At 46.6% G+C, this 19,997-nt stretch overlaps 1 protein-coding gene across 3 annotated transcripts in view; it reads left to right on the forward strand.

Annotated features, from left to right (window-relative positions):
* Nucleotides 1-19,997, forward strand: part of LOC105567554 (neuronal acetylcholine receptor subunit alpha-7) — a 237,998-nt gene that overhangs the window by 131,768 nt on the left and 86,233 nt on the right. For all 3 annotated transcript variants that reach the window (XR_001009361.1, XM_012022492.1, XM_012022494.1), the window contains exons 7-8: nucleotides 14,336-14,411; nucleotides 18,588-18,782. Coding sequence is in view for 2 of the 3 variants with exons in the window: in XM_012022492.1 (XP_011877882.1) it covers nucleotides 14,336-14,411; nucleotides 18,588-18,782 (271 nt within the window). In the remaining variant the exon portion in view is untranslated. The remainder of the gene's footprint in view (nucleotides 1-14,335; nucleotides 14,412-18,587; nucleotides 18,783-19,997) is intronic.

Below are 19,997 nucleotides of genomic sequence, written 5' to 3' on the forward strand. Positions count from 1 at the left end.
GTGCTTGCGTATTAGTTCATCGAACTTTGGCACCGACCGAAAGGCAAACTCGATAATAATGGAATCTTAATGAGGGATCAATGTCTTTCGAATCACCGTTGATCGTACCGGCCGGACCGGAGTATTATTAGCGGCTCTCATAAAACGTTCATAGGACGGGAACGATTTTCCGATCGATGGTTGCCTTTAATAACGAGGACGTCGTCGCGCGAGATGACGGCGCGCATCTGTTCCGCCGCCGAAATCGATCGCGCCCAAGTATTATTACGCGCTTCTCTTTAAATCTTTCAAACTGTTTCGGACAAAGGCACACTTTTCCGCAGACAACGCCGTCGCTTTGCGTCCAAAACGCCCTCTCTGGAGGGAGAAAAAGACAGTTAGCAACCCATTTTGGGGCCCACGATTAGTAATCGAATTATTTGGATTGTTTGTATCTCTAATCTTTCACGAATTTTACCCCGCGTAAGTAAAAATCGCAATTAGCTATTCTATCTATATCCAAGATTTTAAGGTAACGCTATAATCAATTTTCTCAATTAATTCTGCTGATATTCAGTAACGCAAAGATACTGTTCACGCACTAACCGAAATGTTAAGTTGCCTGACTACAAAAAGAAAAGCGGTCAAAACTTTTCCCAGAGTAGAGCTACGAACAATCCAAATAATTCGATTACTAATTGCGGGTCCCAAAATGGGTTGCTAACGGTCTCTGTTTTTTTCCCAGAGCTGTCCGCCGTTAAAATCGCCCGCAAGCCAACGGGAGGCTTCCTTATTTTTAATTACATTGGCCATTAAGTTGAATCCATTTTAACTTTACGCTCACATTTTAGCTTGGCAGCAACTTCACCGTAATAGCGTCGCCATAATCATCCGTTCACATGTTGCTTGTTGCTTCGCCATTCGCGCGGACCTATTATTTTATTCAATCGGCTTTAGATATCTTCCTATCTCGACGCGGCCGCGACGGCCGTCCTATCGTACTCGCAAAAATGGATCAAATATAAACGAGGCATCGCGTTGTCGACTCCGCGCCCGGATATAAAAATTTACTTTTGTCCCGATAAACAAATTTATTTATTCAGCTCGCAGTAACAACTCAACGCGCAGTTAATGGACGGGCGTGGTCTCTGTGCCGCAGAGACGGCAACGTTTTACGAGGCGGGCATAAACATTTGCTGTGTCCGACGGAAATTCGTTGGCGCGCGTTTTATTCGCGACAATAAAATTTTGATTTTTCGTGTCCGCATTTCGCAACTAGGCCGCGCGGGTGTTGAATCGACGTTTCATCGACTAATTTGATCCATTTCCCCCGCCCCTTTTTTCCTCTCGCTCTCTCTCCAACGATCTATTCTAATTGCGTGCTGAATTGGGAATCTTCCTTCGGAGTGCTGGGACGACTTGTTTGACGAACACAGTCGAAATAATCAAGATTTTGCAACCACATCACGAGCGCAATCTGAGCACACTAATTGGCTATAGCTATGTTGAATCTTATATAATGGTGTCGACATATACATTTAACCTTCCTACATAGAGGAGGGCGCTATGATGGGCTGATGTCGCTTGCCGGTGTTACTTTGCTTTCACGGGCTTTTTCTTCGAGTATCAAACGAGAGCTTTCGCTATATATATACATATGTACATGCATACTTAGGTATAAACGACTAGAGGTGCGTAAGACAGCAAGAAGTGGGAAAAGAACGGGGAAAGATTGGGGGGAACGACGAAACGAGAGTTGAGAAGTAGGGAAAAGAGACAACGTGATGGGGACTTCGGGATTGATATCTGCATATCACACAGATTATACCCTTTTGTCGCGTCTCCCCGCGCGAGAAAAAAGAAATGACGTTACTGCAGACATATTGGAAAGGCGTTAGGACGACCGCGAGTACACAACTGACTCAAACTATACTGATACATGCTTCACACACATATACATCGACCAGTCAAAGCAGGGACCACGTGATTATGTCTGAGCTGGGAAACAATTTTGCATGGAGCACATGTCCACGCCGTTCTACTATCGACTCCGCACCGATCATCCCCTCGCCGACTTTCTTTTTTTTTTCAACAACTGCCCTCCCGGCTCCTCCCGAAACCCCGCCGGTCTCCCTAGTTCCGAGTCCAGTTCCCTCTCCGTCCATTCGATTTTTTTTCTGTTTTATTTTTACGACGATCAAAGACGCATGCTGTATGTATACGCTTCACCGTCTATTCGATATCTCTCTCTCTATCTTTCTACCTCCCACCTTCTACCGCTTCGACAATTTCTCGTGCATGTAACGGTGATCTCTTTGCTGCGCATGACGTGCATATATCTTGTCACGACGATAATTCGTAGCTAGAGGAAGGTGAGCCTGTTGTGCACTTCGCGTTGTGTATTCCGCTGCTTCGGAATTAGTTCGAGTCGAAGCTGGATAGTACTCGAGTATTCAGTAGCTTGTTGACGAGCGTTATTGAGGAATGTTGCGAGTATATATATATATATATCGAGAAATAATAGAGCTCTCTCGAGCATTTAACTTAGATCTTTTCCAAACGTTGAACCATTCAAGAGAAGACATTTTACTTACCGTTTGTATTTACGTATGTCGAGAGATCCATCTAAATTCTTACACGCTAATTTTTCACGTAGAAGTATCGCTTCTTATATCTTGTTTAATGTGAGGCTAGAGAGATCAATGTCCGATCACATGTCGACCTGTATCACTAGCTCGACAGAACGCGATATCAATCTTTCAATTAAATTGTCGATACGCAGTCGAATAATGAGTGCAATCTGAACCGGTAGAAGCCAGGCTTCCTACGCTCTAAGAAAACGTTAATTGATTCAATGCTTAATCGAAAAATCGGTGACACGACAGATTGTCTAACATAATTCTTATGTATTCAAAAAGTACGAGTACGTGCCTAAAAGCGTTTTAGCCGCTACTTGCTCAATTCCGCGATATTAAACGTTACGTAAAATGACGTCAATTATCAAAATCTATAACGCGAAGGCTGCACAGTGCCGATCGAAGAATTACGTTCGATTGGGGGAAAACGATCAAAGGAGGAGAAATTAATGCCCCTCTTACTCGTGTCAATGGCGGATTACGGAAGTGCTCGCGCGTAATCCGCGACTACGCACCACTTTACGTAATCGCGCCAGCAGCAGCAGCAGCAGCCAAGGATCACTTTCCTCTCGAGTCGATTTATCCGAGACGAGAGAGAGAGTGTAAGAGGGTGAGGAAGAGAGAGAGAGAGAGAAAGAGAGAGAGAGACGCCTTGCTCGCGTTTATTCGGCGGGATAACTGACGACGACGCTCCCGTTCCATGCAATTTTCCGGTCGCTTCGTCATCGCCGACGCTTCCGGCCATTTCGTTTATGAACAATTTGCGAGGACTCCTCCCGACCTGCCCCCCCTCTCTCTCTCTCTCTCTCTCTCTCTCTCTCTATCTTTCTCTTGCCTCTCTATTTCTCTATCTCTCTCTTCCTCCTCTGCCCTCCGTACCACCTCCTGTCTTTTCTTCCCACCTTTCTTTCTCTACGATCCAGCTTGTCTTCATTCTCCTTTTTATTTCTCATCTTTCCGAGGTAAATCCTCCTCGGCGATCCGCCGACGCGAGCACACGCGTTTTGGCTATCGCGCGAGGATATCAAATCATTTGCAATCCGCCGATCTACAGATCCGCTAGCGAGTCCAGACTGAATTTCCTACCTTCCGTGGAGTCGATAGGTGAGTGACGTCTCCGTGCCAGCGACAGGCGAGTCCCCATTCTTGAGATTCTCTGTCCTGGTCGCACGCGCGCTTCGATCCGACACCCACGGGGGCTAATTCTCGATCGATCCTCGTGCCAACCACCCCTGAGACGCCTCGGTCCGTTGGCCCTTTTCTTTTAATTGAAATTTCGCAGCGACATACACGTGTCGCCGGAAATGTCCTTTCGACCGTCCGGCGACACGCGGCCAACGAAGCAGAACGCAACACTCACGTAGTCATCGGCATTATCATAATTCCTAGGATTTCGCAATCACGGTACAAACGACAAGTGTTATCAACATTTATACCAGCAAGTTTTTCAAACACCTCTCAACGAGCGTATTCAATTCCACGTGAGATTCTTTGAGGGATTATCAGCAAAATTGTAACCTGCGAGCGAGCCCTGCTATCTTACGGCGGCAGTGTTTCCACACTAGCTCGCAGTTTACAACTACTGTAGATACCGCTGATAAGCAGGCCGTAAATTCCCGCAACAACGCGGAAGATGGAATAGGGGTCGTGAGCTAACGTTAGACCATTGTCGGCGAATTGTTAATCGTAAACCGAGTTTATCCTTAGTCTGTTTCACGCAGATGGTTCGTCTATAATACAAATCAATGAACCGGCGAGTGTGCGGATCAAGATATACCGCGTACACGCGGTCGTATATGAAACACAGACGCGCGCGTATCTACAGAGAATTACGGAGGGAAAGGGATAAGCGCGCGGTACGATTAATTGAATATCGTATCGAAGTTCGCACCTGCAAATAACACACCGTCCTATCGGTAGTCAGCCGAACTTCAACTGCTCGATAGATCGTCAACGCAGATTACAATTTGCTGGAAGCACTTTTCACGGAGTTCCGCGTTATTAGTAACAAAATTGCGAGCCTGCTACGCGAGTCCGGTTCCACAGGATGCTCAATAGCGAACTTGCTACGGAAGGGAAGATTGATTCTTAACAAACAGCCGAAGGAGCGAAATTTTATTAAAGAAAACATTTCGCGCACGAGGTGAGTCAAGTTTGAAAGGAACTTTGGCGCCGATTGTTTCGATTTGTACAGAGGCAACACGCGTAACACCCACCGCGACAACACTATCGTTAAATAACATAGCGACTCGTGGATGAAAACGGATCGAATCGATTGACCGGAAAAAAAATGAAAGAATGCTGTAACGATGGGGGAAAAAAACTATAACGGAGAATCTCGAAAGAATGAGTACTCGCTGAACAAAGCTTAGGCTAAGTTCGCGTTCGCTTCGCGCGTATCAGCGTGCTCTCATCTTGTCAAGAGATTCTTGTCGTTATCGTTATCTTGAGTCGAGGCGATCCCTCGAAGAGGATCGATCCTCCTCGAGACAGCTAATTAATTATTCCGTTTCCGTTCGCCAAGCACGTTCTCGCGAGTCTTGCAAGTGGAAATAACGAATCGATTGCTCAGAAAACGCCTAATCTCGCTCGTCGATATTATTTGTTACACGGGACGTGCTAACTGCGCGTCGATTACGCCGGCCAAGCTGGGTCAGCGGGCGCGAAAGGGCCCTGAACCGAGCACGCAAATATTCGCGGCGCCGCGCCGTATCGTTTTCACAGTGTACATTATGTACATATCGGAAGAGGCGATACCGTAGTTGCCGCAGTAATTTTGCATCAATTCGAGTCGTGCGTAAATAGCATGCGGATTGACGTACGTTCATTAATTATGTGAAGACCGATAAATTGAATCCACACGCGAGCCGATCGCGCGTGTGCGACGTCAGGCGCCGCTAAAATTAAAACCGCAATTTTCGCCAACGGACCCCCCCCCCCCTCCCTCCGCCGGTCTCGCAAGGAGAAGTAACGAGGGAGGGCGGCGGTGCCTGCTGCACGTTTGATTAAATCCGGAGCTAAAACGGATTTACACGCGCCTCGCGAATTACGAACTCGCGCGTGTCTAATCTACGCTAAGCGCATAACACGTCGATAAATATTCGCGCGTATTCCGATACGCCGATCGGCGGCTTGCGGTTTACGCTTACGCGCGCACGTATACGTACGGCGGTCGGTGCCACATGACGGTTTCTTGTTGCCGGGGTGACACAAGGCGCGCGCGCGCTTCTCCCGCCGCTCGTATCCGCGAACAATCTCGCGGATTTTCATTCGCCGCGCGCCGCTCCCTCTTTCGTATCGCCCACATTTCACTCCGCGTGAAATACGCTTCAACAAACGATCTTTCCGCGGCAATTTAGCCGCTCGTCGCTTCGCCCCAGCTCATTCTCGAAGATTCAAAGGGCAAAGAAAATTTCAAATGCGACCCCTATTCAAGGGACAAGATGGAGGGAATGCAAATGCGCGAGTGCACTCAAAGCTATTCGCCGCGGCAGGGAAAATCGTCGCGAAATATCTCGTTTAAAGCGAGAGAGATACCGCGTCATCTCCATATATGCACCGCAGAGAGATTACTCTTAATCGGGGGCCGGCGTTCCGTTAGGAATTCGCGTAAGTTCGCGAGCCACGTACCGGCGTGGACGACGATCTTCTCGTTCGCATAATCGGGCGCACAATCCGGGAAGCACCTGGCGAGGTAAGTCGGCCGCGGGAATACGAGCGCGCGGGGGCGCGAAAAATCCGCGAGTCGCCCGCGTGCCATTTTTTAAATTTCTAATCGAGTCGTGACGCGCGACGCGCAGTTTTGCGGGGATAGGGCGACAATAAAATTTTTCTCCGCCCGGGCGAGGCTAGACGCCGGGAAATAAACGAGGTGCTCGATACCTGCCTTTCACCTGTTGCACGCGTGCGTTCCTGCCGCACACCGCGGCGCGCAACGGCACTTCGCCCTGAGAAGCAGCTGCTCGATTTCTTCCCCCTGCCCGGTCCGCGTTGCGTTTCCCGCGAGTTCTCCTTCGTCCCTGTCGCGCGCCCTTACGGCCGTCGATCCGTCAGTACCGCATCCCCGATGCGGCCGCCCCGCGAGACTCCCCGCCGTTGTTGGAATTTATTCCTCGCCGCGACAAGACGGACCGCCGCAATCGGCCCGTTTGACTGCGGCGAAATACGTTTCTCCCGATCGCCGCGAATTGAAACCCCGGGGTTGGTAAATCAACGGGGATGCGAGCCGCGGACATTTATTTTGAGCAGCTGGTATTGATCGGCGCCACGGGCGGCTTCGATTTGTCTGTCTATCATTGGCGGAGAACGACACCAAGAATCGATCGCGCGTATTTTCGGCTTGCGTTAAACGACAACTTTTACACGAGACAGGGATTCGATTTTATTGCGGAGCGCGTCATGTACCGTAACACATCAAATAAGTACCGGTGTGTGTGTTTGTGTTGCGCATTCACACATTTTATTTGTAATAGAATTTGTTCCGTCCCGAAGACGAGGAGATAATCGCAACGGCGATCTTGAGAGGATAAACGCGAAGGTGTACAATATGTTCGAGTTCACGCGCAAACTTCCACTTGCAGCGACAACGAGAGATACGTATCATGATCGATACGGCAGGACAGCGATAACGACGAGACTTCGTGAAGTCCAACGAGCGGCAATTTCGCCGCCGCGGGCCTCGATTCAAGGGAGACGAAAACGATAGTGCGCGTACTATACTTACGTAGGCGCGAAGCGAACGCGTTTGTTCGGATGCGCTCTTACTTGCGTGCCCCTCGGCGCACTCGATCACGAATTACAGGCTGTAATTGAAATCTGCTACGTGAAACGTGCGGTGCGTGCGAGCTGGGGCACTCATGTAAGACCACGTGCCGAAACGAGAAAAGAGGAAGAGATGTGCCGACCTCTCTCGATGAATACATTAAGCTGCGTTCTCTTTTGTACTAGCCCTTAAGTGTTACTCGACGAGAAGTTGGACATCCCGGTTGCCCGAGGAGATCGCCCGCACACGGCTCGCTCGCGCCGTCCCGGCTCGCGAGGCCCATCGGCGTCCGACAATCGGCCGGCCGTGGAAATCGCGATAATCGCTGCGGGGACTCCGCGTCCCTCGTCCGCAAAATCGATTGTCATGCGAGCGCAGGACCGACGATAAGGCGCGCCCTCGCCGATCGGCGAGGACTCGTTGAAGGACCGGGACAGCGAGACGCGCCGAGGCGGGCGATTTCTTCCCTCCATATTTGCGTGTCGGACGAGAATTGTAGATCGTAAAGAATCGTAACCCGCCCCCCCCCCTACCACCCACGCCCATGATAAAAATAAAATACATCGCAAAGTCGGGCGGTGCCATTACCACCGCCCTTCTCTCGCAGTGCAGCACGTGGCGGCGGCGACGGTGGAGCTTCTTTCTACTACCTTTATTTGTCTTTTTAATTTTAATTCGATCTCGCGCGAAAAAAAAGCACCCCAGTCCAGCCGAACGCGCGCGTACACAGCATCGCCGACTTTACGACGCGTCGCGCGTTGTTTTACGCGGGCGAAATATTTCAGGGGATATCTCGCGTCGCCCCCCCCCCGCCCCCTCGAAAGAATCGAGATTACGGCAGCGCGAAGTATCGGTAGACGTCGCGATTTACGAATTTTACGTCGCGGCAAGTAACAAAATTCGTCCTCGGGCGAGGGGTGAACCGCCGAGGGTATTGTGGTGTACAGATTTGTGGCATTACTAGGCTTGTACACGGAGAGAATTTTCTCTTCAAATTTATCCTGAAAATCGTGGGACAACATGGCATTTTAAAGAATTTTACGAGAGCTTTCTGAAATTTTATCACACATTTTACTAGTAAAATCACTAGTAAAATGTATATGGTAAAATTTCAGAAAACGCATAAAATTCTTCAAAACGCCATTTCCCACGATTACACGATCTTCAGGGTAAATTTTAAGAGAAAATTCTTCCCGTGTAGGCATTAGTCCCAGTCTACAATGGATGATTTAAGCCCTAAGCCTTAAGAAATTGACCAATCGCAGTCAAGTACGACTAGGATACGCGACTGTGATCAGTCAATTTCTTAAGGCTCAGGGTTTAAATCTCTATTGTAGATGGGTAATTAGACCCTTTACTGGGGCATTATGAAGATGGAATAAGATAATAATATAAAGTAATGCCCACTGGGCAAAAGCAGACATTGGTGTGCATGGGAGTCAATTCTGTATCTTGTCAACATAGTGAAAATGCTGAAAGTGAGCGACTTTGTCTCATTCTAAGGGTTGGAAAGAGTCAAAGCTATTCACTTTTAGCATTTTCACTATGCAAGATGTTCCAGGAGGAATGATCAATATTCTGGAAGGTGATAGTATCATTAGTATCGGTCATTTTAAGCAAAAATGTTCATATGAATATATGTCCTATTCCCCACTGGTTTCGCGATAGAGCTGTTTGAATGTACAGTCGCAAAATCACTGACAAGAAATAATACTATGTACTATTTCTAATATTTATTGTTCAAGTGATACATTTTTACGTTTATCGTAATAAATTTTCAAAATTCCACCGTTAACAACAATGCATTTTTCAACTCTTGCGCGAACATGGCGCGTCGCTCGTTCGATATTTGTGAATATGCAAGGCATTTAGAACATTTCCACAATGTTATCAGCACAACAGTCAACGGACGTGTAAGAGTAAATTCCCGCGGACGTTTACGAGGTTGGATGAAGGGCGAAGTGTATAGAAAAAGAAGTAAACGAGACATTCAAGTAGCTCGATCTATCTGGGAAACAGTGGGAAATGGGACATACATTCATATCAACATTTTTGCCTAAAATGACCGATACTATCACCTCCCAGAATATTGACCTTTCCTCCTGGGACACCCTGTATAGCGTAAGACACAGAATTGATCCCATGATTTCGGTCAGCGGTTTACCCCTCGTCCTCGGGTCTCGCGCGGCCGAAAATTTTCGCGTCGCGAGACGCGAGGAGGAAAGAGAGAGAGGCTTTTGTTGCACATTTCAGCAGCGCGGCGGTATCGATCACTGCCGCCCTACGCGAGGAATCGAACGACGCGCGTGTTGGTTGGCCCTTACCTCGTTCAATATCACGCAGAAACGACTCTCCCGTCCGACCGACCGCGGAGAGCACAAACTGCGTACGCACGTGCGCGTGCATATGTGCGCGCATCCGCGGAATACGATATCGCGAATTCGGTATTTACGAGCGGAACGATCGGCCGAGATTCGATGATCAATACCGGGGGCTCGTTTGCGCGTCCTCGTGCGAGTTCACTCCGGTCGTCCCGCGCCGGTGAATTCGAAATGTTGGAAAAACATTCGGAAGTCTCTCGCTCTCGTTAAATCGCGGCCTCGTTGAGCAACCGGGCTTCATCGACCGGAACGATTCAATCGCGCGCAACGAGGATCCTTTTCCCCTCTTTCCCCCCCCCCCGTGAGGAACCGCCCGCGCGAATATCTTCTCCCGACGATGATTTTTCGGATGCTTCGAAGCGGATTTCGAGGCGCGTTTGGAGGGCTCGTTAAAAGCTGCACGGGAATCAATTAAAATGCGGCTATTAAACACCCCGATCCAATTGGGCGGAACAGCGAGACTCTCGACAACGGGGTAACGCGAGGACACCCGATACACGTTTTCGCACGCACGCACCCACGTATTTCGCCGCGGAATTTACGGGCGGCGCGATCCATCGTGACTCGACGGACAGGTGCCGAGGTGCCCGCAACAGCCCCGTTTCGCTGCGTCGCCGTCGCTGCAGGTTGCACTGCCTCCCCCCCCTATCGAAATGCAGTCCGAGCGCATTTCCACCAATTACTCTGCCGCATATAAACGTTATCTCTCCCCGCCCCGTCCCCCCCCTTGACTCATATCGACTACTCTCCCCCAACCCCCATATGACATATAAATTGTGATATCTGTATCTGTGCCATACTTGAAGACTTATGTCGTCTATATGTCGTACACCCGAACTTTGTTCGATCCATTTCGCCCTCCGTCACTCAACGAATCAACATCAGCCGTATTGATTGATGTGTCTGTACAGCGTGCGTGTCGCATGTCATGTGTGTGTGTATATATATATATGTACAGAAAATTAATGGCCGTTTCGTGTCGTCGCGCGGCGTAGCTTGCATGCTTTCTTGACGGTGCGTAGGTGATAACCAACGCTCACACGCAGACTTACCCTGTCCCCCCCTCATCCCTGTGTCGCGCGTCCACGTGTTCGCGCGCGCGTCAGTAAACTACAAAACGGGGGCTCGAAACCGGAGCGGCGTCGGCGGGTTTCGAATTTCGGCGCGCGAAAGTAATCCCGCGCGGGCAACGCACGACGGCTCCTTCTATCCGGAGGCATCGAGAATCGAGCCTTGCACCGAGCGGCTCTCGCAGGGTTCCGATCCCCCGATCACAAGAGAAAACAGATACGGCGTTCGTGTACGTGTATTCATGTGTGAACGCTTGAATGTGAATTGCGTGTAAGCTCGTTGACAAGGAGCATGATGGTCAATTGCGATCGTCGTTTTCAACAGGCTTTAAACGTAGTCCCCGCGATTGTACGCCGCTGAGCGCGACCTCGACCGTGACGTTCCGTTCTCAGCATCGAGTCCGCTGCGGGCCACGTTTCTTCGCGCGTGGTCTCGTCCCGTCGGGTCACCACCTTCGGTAGCGCCGCGAGATAGCTCTCGAGACCGTTGGAAAGCTCTCGAGAGCCGACGACCGCTGGCGCGCGATCGTGCGGTGTCGAGATTTCGGAGAGTTTTTTCGCGGAATCAGGAACGGTCTCTCGGACAGAGATCGAGTCTGCGATCGGTACATATACCTCCAAAGTTACCGGAGCGTTTATTTAATTATCGTTTACGTTGCAATCGAGAAGCATCGAGATGACGTAAAACTAACATCATTTCTAATTGATTACAGATTAATGTTTGCATGCACGCATCCATTTACAGTTACGAATTGAAACCGATATAACTTGGACGGGCTCGTATTTCGGTGTTGCGCATCGATACGAAGATAACCATTACGTTTGTTCAAGTCCGACGGAAATGTGGGCCGGGCATTTGTCCCGCGTGCGAACCGGCCTCGCAGTTATATCGGTTACGATTTGAGATTTTACAGGTGGGATCTGCGGTCGACGGCGAAAAGCGGCTCGCTCCCGAATGTAATCACCCGAGGCCATGATTATTAGACGAGACACTCGATTGCACGTACAAGAAGAGCCGACCCTGCGGGGCCGGTTCTTAACGTCATCGGCTTGATTAAGCCTGTCGGATAAGAGGCGTTATATATGAAGATTGAATTTAATTAGTTAAGGGGTCGCCGCAGCCAGCGCATTTACATCTCGAGACGTCCATTCCCGATGCATCGCGTTGGCGCAGTAAACCACGTGTAGCCGCACCGTGGGCCGAGCTAAGCTATGAAGCAAAATCTACGTGTCGCGATGAATTATGAGGGGCCAGCTTTACGAGCCCGGTGTATCCGTCGTAATTTTCGCGACGAATTTCACGATACAGGCGCCCGCTGTTTCACCGGCGGCGCGCCGGAATTATTGCGGGGGTTGATCGCGAGAGCTTTCAATTTGGACGGGAAAAAGAGAGGACGATGGCGAGAGGATGAACGAACTGATTTGATTGGATAAGTCAACGACAGACCGGATGCGGAATCTTCTCGAGAACGAGAAAATAAACGTAACCGACGGTCGAACTGCAAATGTGATTGCTACATCGGGAACCCCCTTACAATTTTCTCAGCAGGAGCGCGACGTAGATCTTAGCATATATCCAGAAAAAGACGAGGCGTCTCCTCGTCTCGTCTCCCGAAGATGTACGAGGTGCATCGAGGACTATTGAGGTCTTATCGAATTCGTTTTACCGTCATTGTGCCCGGGAATATTGGAGAATAACGTCTTTACGAATAATAACATCCCTCTCCCCGTCAAGGTATAACGTTTGTCGATATCGCGAGAGAGATTGGAACGAAAAGGTGTTTTGTAAAGCTACGATAAAATACCGAAATTAACGAATAACAAAGAAACGCGAGCTTTGAAAATCAGCGCGGTTATTCCTGCGTGAACTGACGTCGTGCAATATTTAGTTAACCAGTTCAATACAAATTATAAATCACATCAGTCGTATGTTTCGGCTCTTCTTTGAGCCATCCTCAGCGACGCGTGGTGATAGACAAATCAGATAATCTCACATGAGCGCACGCACACATAAGATGAGAATTTTTAAATTGAATGTACAAAGATAGTGTAATTGTCAAGGAAAAAAAACTCCGTTAACTTTCACAGTCTGCCAAATATTCGGACTAGAAATTAGAGTCGAAACGTACGATTTATAATTTGCATTAAATTATTAATTAAACGTTAACTCACGCACGCTAACTGACTAATCGCGAGTCTTAAAGTCCACTTTCTTGTTACTCGTTAATTTTAATATCGAGAGCCCTTAGTTGATTAATCATTTATTTGAAAATGTCGCTGCATTTATGAGAAAAAAAATTGGCACAAGGTGACCCCCACTTGATTAATGCGATTTACATCGATCTGCACGATCTCGCGTTTCCGTAAGTGATTCAATATTGAATCGCCCAGGATAATTCTGTCCATCAGAAAAGGGCTTTTTCTTCGGAGCCTTCGATGGCCCAAGCAAACCATATCCTATTTGGCTTCAGATCAAAGAGCAACAGATAGCCAGCGAGCGACACGGGACTTAAAAGAAACTGGAAAATCTTCTCAAGGTATCTCCGGCATCGTCACTTTATTTCCCGTCCTCCAATCATCCGTGCAAATAGAAGCGGAGAAGATGGAAGCGGCAGGAATCTTTTGTTCAAGATTTCGTTTAATTAGTTTAATATAATTGTGCAGCGCGACATCCGCATAGGGGAGTAGCAGGCTGTCAAGTTTTTTTTGGTCAACTCTTATCGGATTTCAATTAAAATATCTGTGCGGAGTAATCGAGCGGAAACTCTACGTGAACGAAATTGTTCTTAAAACTAATATTATTCGTACGAAAATACAGACGGATAGAAATTGACTTAATCTTTTGCAAAGCTTTTAGATAAATATCCAAGTTTATAATATCGTAAACTTGTCGAGCAGGGATCTACCGAAGTCTCGCAAAATTTTTTGAATCTTTGAAAATCCAGTATCGCCAAATATGTAATAGCTTGAAGCTCTTGGAAAGCTAGAGTCAACTTCCAATTTCCGTTCCCCCCCCCTGCGAGTTTCGCAGAAGTGGCAGAAATATACGTCGCCTTATCAAATATTCGCGACGATACGATTTCAAGTTTCGCGTAAAGCGGCTATGTGATTGCTACGCATTCGCGGGTGAAGGCGAGCAAGTTGCGTGCCTACATCGGAGACGAGGACTTCTTGACCACGCGGAAAGCAATTTTCAGCAACGGTAAAGAGCCAGTTTTCCGCCTGTCGACCGCACGAACGCGTCTTTCCAGGCGCGCAAGGCGCGCTGCCTCACGAGAGAGAAATCACCGTCTCTTCTTCGCACCGTCCCACGGCCGAACGGATTCTCCCGTTGCACGCCTTATCACGTAACGTCGGTTTGCACCATCTCGTAGACGTGTAGTAGACGTAGTTATAGACGCGAACGGAATTCGTAGCTGCATGCGCACGTTCGGCTTCGAGTTACCTAACAAAATGTCCCCATCGTGTAGATACGTGCCCATCTTAATCAAACTTTGACCTTGGTAGCTCGATCTGGTACTCAACTCAGAGGAGGGTGGTGACTTATCCGATTTCATCATGAACGGGGAATGGTACCTCATCGGTGAGTTTCACTGAGCAAGTTTACGACTTGTCAGGCCAATCAGGCTCCGCCTCTGTATTGGCACGAGAATATTTGTCTGTGTGTTCGTGTGCGTAAGGGACCGTGCCTATCCGAAGGCTGAGAATGAAATCTCGAATCGACTCGATGCGCATCAATAGATTCTACAACGATAATACAGAAACCATTGGATCAAGTGGTATCAAGTGCGTACGGATAAAAATTCATTTTTCACAATTTTTATTAATTTACCACTCAATATCGCATAAAATTCATATATGTCAGGTATACTTAAGATATTAAAACTTTTTATGACACTTTGTCTCTTGTTAAAAATCGCTTCATCGAAACAAACGAAAATTTTGAAGGAATTTCCCCGATGCGTTGTTTCAATAGCCTAGAAATGCCAATTGCCGAGCAAAAAGCATACCATTGGCACTTAATTAATTAAGTGCCAATAGTACGCTTTTTGCTCGGCAATTGGCATTTCTAGGCTAATGAAACGAGCATTTAATTACAAATAAAATATTGAAAAATAATATCTACTAAAATTATCTTCTTAAAGCTCCTGTTCAGGCACAGCAGCCATCTTGGAATAATAACGTTAGAAGTGAAAAAATGTACCGTGAAAAATTTTTGTAACGTACCTTAAGATAAAAATATTTTTCACTAAAATAGCATTTATAATCGATAAAATAAGCTCGTAAAATATATCGGAAACTCCTGTCTTGTTTGGGCAATCAATAAATAACTCGCATACATTAAATTGAATCGTGTCTAATCAAGGATGAAAACAAGTTGTTTGACAGCTACCGAATTGAAATAAATATTTGCTTTCGCATATTAAATTAAAAAAAGGGGAGTCTTCTGTATATTTTAACACCACGACAATTATTTCAAATATAAAAATTCTGCACTAAAACGAAAAATGACGCTGTACGTTACAAAAATAATTTAGCTTTTGGACATGTCAAAAAGCATAACATACATTCACACATTTGCGTCGATATGTGGAATGCGATTCTTGTTGTCATGTTTTGAATTAAGTTGCCACTCAATGCGGACACGGCAATCAGTAAGCAGGAGTCTTAAAACCGTATCCGCATATGTAATATTATCATTATTGTTATTTTAATTGTCTTAAGGACCTAGGCCTGTAAGTAATATTATTACTGATACCTTATCTCTCCAGATGTAGTTCTCTATATTTTCGCTTCTACGTGTAATATTTCATCTTATTTGCCTCGAGTAAAGTCAGGATTATTATTTCGGGGAAAATTAGTGGTTTAGTGGATATCGAGGAGAAGAAAGAAGTCAGTTTGACATAATTTAAATTCTCTCTCTTGCCGTTTCGTGCCCAGGCTTCATCCTCGTCCGTTCTCGGCACGCATGCACAATGGTAATGCACCTACGTTAATCCGTCGCAATTTGCGAATCTGTTTGTACATGTATGTACGTGTACAACGTGTACATAGTGAAGGTACAGAATGGGAATGGAATTACGAATAAAATGCAATAATATATCGCAAGGAGCTGTTATGGAATTCAACGATTCTATTTTCGAGCAGTAATTACGCGGCCACATCTTCAACATGTAATCTTTCATCCGCTTTTACTACTATCAGGGTATCTGTTAATTCAGCGCAATCGTGCTGAATAATATCGCAAGCTTAGGTCCTCAAATCGCTACTTCCTAAAGCGATCCTTCATTTACGAAACTAATACTCGCAACTAACGAGAGGCCCAACGAGCTTTGCGCTATGTTCAAGTATTGCGTTGGACGATGATACGAATCCGAGTTACGATTGTCTCGTGCAGCCGGTGTATTGAAATATTCTCGAATACGAATGTATTTACTCAACCCCGCCAGTATAATTATTGAAAAAGTCGAATAATTCCCTCTTGTCTTGAATCATTCTGCTGTATGTTTCGAGCAAGATCTTTTTTAACTCAGTTCGTATACTTCATCCCGTCGCCCTTTTTTAGAGTCGCCGTCTGCAGCCAATACCGGCCTTCATAAAAGAAGAGGGTGTATCGCGAAAGAAAATCTCTGCCGTCGTGATTCGTTCCAGCTTCTCGACTGGATTCTGGAACGCAAATTTCGCTGGTGATACGAAACAGCGTCATTGGTGTGTGAAGGAATGCTGATGGAAACCGTTAAGAAACCGCAACTACCCCCTCCATTTCTCTTCCCTTCTCTTCTCCTCAGGTTTTCCGTCATGTTCGCAGATGCTGCATCGTGGTATCCCGCAGCTTTTTGTGCGAAGTCGCGATCGATGTTGCGACTAAATAGAAATCGAAAGATTTTATGGGGCCTCTGCGTCTCGGCGATGCCGCAATGGCGTATAACTTTATGACGGTTCTCCCTCGCGCATGGCGCTATTCCTCGGATCTTCCTTCTTGTCTTCATTCTTTTTCCTACCCCTCATTTATTGGTGATGACTACATTCCTCGAGCTCGCGTATCTAAAAGTGCTATTCGTGTATGGCGGTTTTCTCGAAGTGGATTCGGGGCCGTCAACACGCCGGAACTACAAAGGGAGATTGAATATATAGAGTTTCGGTCTAACATCTCGAAAAAAAAACTCTTGAAGATATCCGCGAGACAAATCCCTTGAAAGAATGAAACATTCATCCTAGACGAAACTGCAAGAGAGATGTAAAAAATAACAGAAGCAATATTGCGCTTTATAGAATGAAAAAATTTGCATTGATACATATATATGCTTATATTTCTCACAAGAACTCCTAAAGATATCCGCGTGACAAATCCCTAGAAAGAATGAAACATTCATCCTAGACGGAACTGCAAGAGAGATGTAAAAAATAAAAGGGGCAATATTGTGCTTTATAAAATGAAAAATTTCCATTGACACATATATATGCTTATATTTCTATTAGTAATTTTGTTAAAGAACGAAATTCTTTAAACAATTTTCATTAATGAAATTTGTGAATGAAAAAAATTGAATTAAAGCTAATCACTTTTAAACTTCGGCTATTAAAAGGTGGTAGAGACAAAGTGTGCTCAATTACGATACCAAAAAAATAAATAAAACGTGTAATCACCAGCTCGATGCCTTCGACCTGCTTCGACCGACGAAACAATACACGATCGATGTGTGTTGGTAGTACATCGATGTGGCGCGCGTGCAATTAAAAGTGTCATTCCTAAAACCGTGTTTGCGGAGACACGTTAATTATCTCGAGGCGGATGCATCGAGCGCGGTCCACGTGCCGAAAATACAAAGAAAAAGTCCTGAAGACCGAGCCAGCAACAAGTGAGTGTCCGATATCGCGATGTTCGAGTTCGATTCGAGAGCCCGTCCGATCGGAAGCTATTAAGAAACCCTCCATCCTTGAAAAGTATCGAACAGTTACGGTCAAGGGTCGCCTTTAATCTTTAGTAAATTTCCCCCCGTCTTCTTCATTGAGAGAACGCGCCAGCAGGTGCATCGTATTTAAAGTTCGCGAGGACGGCAAGTTTTGCGAAGCGCATATGTCGCCGCCACTCGTTCACCGGCAGCTTAACTCGTCGCAACGGGCTGGAACGAGAGCGGAAATTCGCGACTCCGCGAGATCTTTTTGTTCCTTACGAGACATGCCGTAATCCTAAGGTAGTTTAAAGCAAGACCACGAGGAGGAACCGTAGAAAAATTGCTACGGGAAGTGATATGACGTGACTCGCTCGCTCGAATCTTTCGGCACAAGTTGCCGACATGACTCGACATCATTTACAGCTCTTTCACGAGTTCACGTAGCCTCGCGATAAAACAGATGGATGGATGATAGATAGACCTCACTTTATGTCTTGGGCTTTTAGTCTCCTCAAGACGCAGATGTAGTAAAGTATAAAGAAAAAGTAAAGAAGACAAAGGGCAGTGAGATAATGAAAAAGCTATAGAGATAGAAAGGTAGTGAGAGATATCGATGAGTGGATAGGCAGACACTTAATTATCTTCTCGGCAGAGGAAGATTATTTTATAAAAACAATAGGATCGGAATATACTGCGAGCAAGGATAGAAGGAAGCGAGAATGAGAGACGGTCGTTCGGAATGTAATCGAGGAATGCAACCGCAAGGGCGGGCGATTGCTTTGCCCGTGTTGAAATGTCCGTGTCGTATTTAGTCCCTCGGACAGACATGTCGGCGTGTACATCGGTGCTGGCACTTTTTCCAGGTATGCCGGGAAAGAAGAACACGATAATGTACCAATGCTGCCCGGAGCCGTACGTCGACGTCACGTTCACGATACAGATACGCAGGAGGACCCTCTACTACTTTTTCAACCTGATCGTGCCCTGCGTGCTGATATCGAGCATGGCCCTATTGGGCTTCACCCTGCCGCCCGATTCCGGCGAGAAGCTCACCCTAGGTAACGTAACTCGTAGCATGCCTGCCTGCACACCAGCCAGACACACCCCTTCCTTTCTTTTCGGTTAATTCATTGGAATTATTACTCTTTATGCGATATGTAATATATACACGGTATATATATTCAGCTTGGAATAGAGGTCCATAAGAGACGTGCAGTAAAGTATGACGAAATCACATGTAAATTCCCTCCTTTTTCGAGACCTCAAGTTCTTGCAAGCTCGAAAAGTAAGTCACTTTCTGACGGATAGAATATATTTTATTATATTACAAAGTTGAAAACTTTCAAGACAGTAGTTCGTCAGAGGGTCATAGTTTATACATTTATCGTAAATTTTCACTTATAAAAATTGTTCTGTGGCTCGGCCTTCAAATTGTGTCTCCAATTAGCGAATGGCGGAGTCATCTCGCTAATGACATACTGCTGCATATATTACGTATCTACACGCGTGTTATACGTCTTTACTTTTCTGTAAGTATACTTTCCGTTGATACTTTATACTCTCGGCGCCACTGCTGACTGTCCTACGTTTGTTTCGTTTTGACGACGGAAGGAAAGTAGTCAAGATCGACTCTACCTCGATCACGGACGACCAAACGACGTCGCGCAACGCTTTCGTCGGGCGACTCTCGTGTAACGGCGATATCTATATACAGCGAGACTCCATTTCTTTTTCCTCTCACGGATCACACGCACACTTTTTTCCGGCTGTTGTCGTTAAATCGTTTAGCGGGGCTCTCGATGTCTCGAAAGCTCCCGTTCCCGTATATTTATCGCCGACGACGGTGCGCGTGCACTTTCACTCGCGTATCGATTAGTCGAACATACCTTTGCAATTACACTTAGCCATCAGTAGGAGTTTTACAGTCGCGTTATATTGCTGAAGGAATAGGAGGACTGTTACCCCTCATCGATTTCGACTTCCGCTTTCAACGATTTATCGACTTGGAATGCACCCTGGTGGTATATTTAAGTAGACAAATCATCTCCCGATCTATCTCGATCCTCCAAGTGTGATAAATAGGACATGGAAAAATCTCGTCGCAGACTAGGGGCAACAGGCTACATATCTTATAATCGAACGACATCGATATTCCTCGCTGTAATATCTACTATTTCTCACATGGATAATGTCGTCTTATTACGTGTCGATACGTTTGGCGCACGTGCGCTTCTTGTGCACCAGACACCAGTGCGGTCGCCACGTTGCCTCGT

The sequence above is a fragment of the Vollenhovia emeryi genome, unplaced genomic scaffold, assembly GCF_000949405.1.
Source record: "Vollenhovia emeryi isolate VEMERY1.0 unplaced genomic scaffold, V.emery_V1.0 DF939136.1, whole genome shotgun sequence".
NCBI lineage: Eukaryota > Metazoa > Arthropoda > Insecta > Hymenoptera > Formicidae > Vollenhovia > Vollenhovia emeryi.